The sequence below is a fragment of the Gambusia affinis genome, linkage group LG11 (assembly GCF_019740435.1).
Source record: "Gambusia affinis linkage group LG11, SWU_Gaff_1.0, whole genome shotgun sequence".
NCBI classification, from domain to species: Eukaryota; Metazoa; Chordata; class Actinopteri; order Cyprinodontiformes; family Poeciliidae; genus Gambusia; species Gambusia affinis.
Window position 1 is genome coordinate 17,260,281 of NC_057878.1, and position 3,819 is coordinate 17,264,099.

The 3,819-nt window shown below is 36.6% G+C and overlaps 1 protein-coding gene across 1 annotated transcript; it reads right to left on the bottom strand.

Annotated features, from left to right (window-relative positions):
* Positions 1-893: 893 nt before the first annotated feature.
* On the bottom strand, positions 894-2,780 carry dap1b (death associated protein 1b). The gene is made up of 4 exons (XM_044132127.1): positions 2,623-2,780; positions 1,694-1,775; positions 1,508-1,574; positions 894-1,398 (listed from the first exon to the last, which is right to left on the bottom strand). The coding sequence occupies exons 1-4, from the start codon at positions 2,690-2,692 to the stop codon at positions 1,282-1,284; spliced, it is 336 nt and encodes a 111-aa protein (XP_043988062.1). The 5' UTR covers positions 2,693-2,780; the 3' UTR covers positions 894-1,281.
* Between the last annotated feature and the right edge of the window lie 1,039 nt (positions 2,781-3,819).

The window sequence follows — 3,819 nt, forward strand, 5'->3', positions numbered from 1 at the left end:
CTATCAGTTTTTCTTGTGGTAAAATTCTGAAACGTCATTGTGTCTATCTTTTCTGGCATTATTATATAAGATGCCTTTGGGATCTATGCCCCCCCCACTCCCCAATACTTTAGAAACAACTTATTTTACTTAGCCTTAACAAAGCAAATGGATTAAGCACAAATTCAAAGCATCCTTTTGTATAGAACATTAAAAATTACTTAAACTTTACACTCTTTGTTATTGTAAATCATAAAATTGAATGAGCTGGCTAGCTGTCACATGTCAATAGGTTTAAAAGATCAAAATTTCCAAGTCTTGCATTTTTGTCAATGAGAGTTATTCCATGAGCCTCTGCAACAATACTTAAACAGTTCTAATCCTAATATTTTTTGCAGATTTCACATAGAAGGTAAAATGTGAACATATTTTATATATTTTCTTTGTTTCCGCTTAACCATAGTTAATCCCTAATTTTACATTTAACCAGGAAAGTCCCATTGACATGAAAAACCTCTTTTCTTAGATCTGGTCAAGAAATGGTAAAAGTCAACTGTCCTCTCAGATTCCCTCTTGCTAAGACTAAGCTAGCCTGTTAAAAATCTTCGACAGCATTTTCTGCAACACATTTATTTTTAAGAAACCTGCATGATTTACTTGTCAGATGTATTGGCCAGGTTTATGAACATAAACAAAGAATTCAACTTCCATTTGACATCAAATAGTGTTCTCCACTCCGATTACTGGCTTATGCAGAGCCAGTCATTTCCATTCCATGTGTTGGAGCAAACATGCAGGGTTAGACGTACTGTATGCATTTTGTAGTCGGCCCAAGCTTAGCAATTGTATTTTGGTTCCATCTAGTGGTCATCTTGACTCAATGCAAATTGCACACAAAAGGAAAAAAAAAAAGGTCAAACTGTGAAAGCATATTTATTTTTTTTATACAAATCCACAATGCAGAGTTATACATAGAAAGCCTATAAACAAAAGAAAAGGCTTTTTAAGCTTCACCTACATGCCTCTAATCCATTAATCAACTTACTTTAACCCATTTCCCATGCATTCCCCCACAATAAGTTGGCAAGCAAAACTACGGCATTTTCAAAAAGATAGAAAAAAAAAAGCCGCTGCACATCAGGATTCCTCCTCAAAAGCTTAGCACAAAAGGAAAGTTGTTTTTCTTCTAAACGGTAAACAGCTTAAATCAGCACCTCACAGAAAACCTGCCAGTTCCCCTCAAGAGTTTATCGTTTGACAACAGACTGAACACAACAGACTCTGGGGTATTCTTAGACAAATTCACCACTTCCTGGGCTGCTGGATGCAGAAGGTCCGGGGGCAGTGAGACCTTTCCACAGCAGGGCGCACCTTGCTGTGCCTCACGCTCACAGGGGTCTCTGGAAAGTCATGACTCAGCTGTAAAATATCAAGCAGGGGTTTTATAGTTAGCAACTATGGAAATCTAGATTAAATTAAATTAAGCAAGCCAAAGAAATAGATTATTTTTCTTTTCTTTGTTTTAAACCTTGTCAAGAGTCCCAGTCAGAAGAAGCCCAACTTGTTGCATCCTGTTGGAGGTGGCAAGAGACCGGCTGCACAGGTTTGAAAAAAGAGAAACAAACAAGATTCACTTAATTAGCAAAGGCTCCTAAATTTAGTCAGGGTGGTGGCGTGTTCAGTGCATTGACGGTTGAATCTGAGTTTATCAGACCTCTTTGTCTCTTTCTCAGGAGTCCCATGGGCAGATCCGTCCTCCAGGGTTTTCTTGGCAACTCGTTTTCCTCCTGCCTTCACTAACGACGATAAAACATAAAAGGGGTGTTCATTTCAATTCTGACTTCATGCATTAGATATATAAATAAAGGTAACATTAAAAAAAAATCTGAAAATCTTAAGGTATTCTACTGCAATACTTGAAACTTTGAAAGAGAATGAGTTCCAGAATGAGTTGTAAGTCAGTGGGCGGGGCTAAGATGCGTACAGAGGAACCAATTCGTTTGCAATAACAGGTTTACCAATCATTCGCAAGGTGAGTATTTGACGAGCCCAAAATCATTTCGAGAAGGACAGTAGCAAATAAAAAAAGATGTATTGAATAATTTGATTTATCCGAGATGAACTAAACAGTTTTTAGTTAATGGATTTCTGAAATATTGTGTATTTCAATATTTTTGTGTATTGAAATATTTGCACACGTTTTATTGTAGTTGCATGTTATATAAATAAATGAGTTAAGTTAGATTTTGGATTTTCCCCTCGATGCATGACTGAGCATTAGAAGCTAAGCTGCTCAGTAAACTGATTAACACCTCGTGTGCAAACTGCGCCTGCAAGAGCGGAGTTGTCATGTTTTTACGCCACAAGGCCTGCCTTTAAAAGTGAAAAAAAAAAAAAAAAACATCCACCAACATCCGGACGCTTTTCAGAAAAACGTCTTGCAGAGAGGTAGACTAATAATAATGCAACCCAGCAAACAAGAAAACCAGAAATATTTCAAACCGCAGCAGCAAAGTCGAGCTAGTGTTTGTTTTTCTGCATGACTTTGTATCTGGGTCAAACGGCACAAGAACAAAAACGCTTTGATTAAAACTAAAACAACAAAACAAACACCTACAAAAGTTGATGTGAACATCTTTTTACCTGCTGGTGGGTGCCCAGCTTTGAGCAGATGAGCCTCTTTTGCTCCAGATTTGGAGAGTTGTTGCACCATTTTGTGGAAAGTTTCCGCAGCGCAGAGAAGATCCGCAGCAAACTGCTGTGAACGCCCACTCGCTTGTTTTTATACTCAAACGCGGAGGAGCGACCCGCAGAAACTGCAGGAAGCCGCAGACACGCCCATAATTTCAAGCTTTTTCTGTCTCCCTCTCTTTAAAAACAAACAGATGTTGAAACTAAGAGGAAATGAAACCAGAAGAAGCTGTTCTCAAACACTCAACCAGTTTGTTTTCCTCGTTGTTAATAACGTGTAGGTTTTTTTTTTTCAAAAGTCGCTTTCCTCTCATCGTAAGTGTTTTTCCTCTCAGTGATATGCTCTCTAGACATTATGCTCATAGACAACCAAAGTGTGACATTTTCTAATGAGTTTATGGAAAAGTAATCTTATTTGGAAAGGTCCCCTCTGTTTATCTTCTGACTTTTCTAAACATAATTAAAATTTCCATTTGATATATTTCATTAAGATCTGAAATCTTATGAAATGGGAGGCAACTTAGTAGTAAGAAATGGCAATTTCACAATTTTTCTTTGGTCTTTTACCCAAAAACTAGGTTCAGTTCAAAGATATTTATATGTGCTGGACTAATATTCTATAAAATAAGAAGTGTGAGTTATTAAATATTTATTGAATTCATGAAGCTAACATAAGGACTAAATTTGTTCATTGTTGGCATCTAGACCGCAGCGGCTTCAAAATCAAGAACATTCCAACTAAAAGGTTTGACTCAATTGAAAGAAGTGTATTTTATTTGAGTTGTATTGTTTTCAATTGTAAAGTTCTACATAATTTTGAAACTTTTTTTCATTTTACAAGTAAACACCTGAAAAATTTCAGCTTCAAGTCTAGTGAAACCATTTTCTTTGGTCACCTAATAATTTTATGGAATTCAACTCAATAGGAATCCGACTGTTTTCTTCTGGTAACAATTTCAATTCCACTTGATGACAGTAATGCACATTCACAGTGGCTGCCTAAAAACATGCATAGAAGAAAAAAAGGAGGCAGTCCTGGAAAAAAAACATCCACCAAGTTTATGAACCACTCAAGTCTGTGCTGATTTTTCCTAGAATTTTCTTTGAAACACAGGTTGGTCTGTCTAACTTATATTGTTTTCTTCTTTT

What these genes read in the sequence shown, in the direction of transcription:
- dap1b (XM_044132127.1), bottom strand. Translation starts at nt 2,692, where the DNA reads ATGGTGCAACAACTCTCCAAATCTGGAGCAAAAGAGGCTCATCTGCTC. An exon ending in CCTGAGAAAGAGACAAAGAG is followed by an intron (nt 1,575 to 1,693) that starts GTCTGATAAACT and finishes AAACCTGTGCAG; the next exon opens with CCGGTCTCTTGCCACCTCCA. An exon ending in TGACTGGGACTCTTGACAAG is followed by an intron (nt 1,399 to 1,507) that starts GTTTAAAACAAA and finishes GATATTTTACAG; the next exon opens with CTGAGTCATGACTTTCCAGA.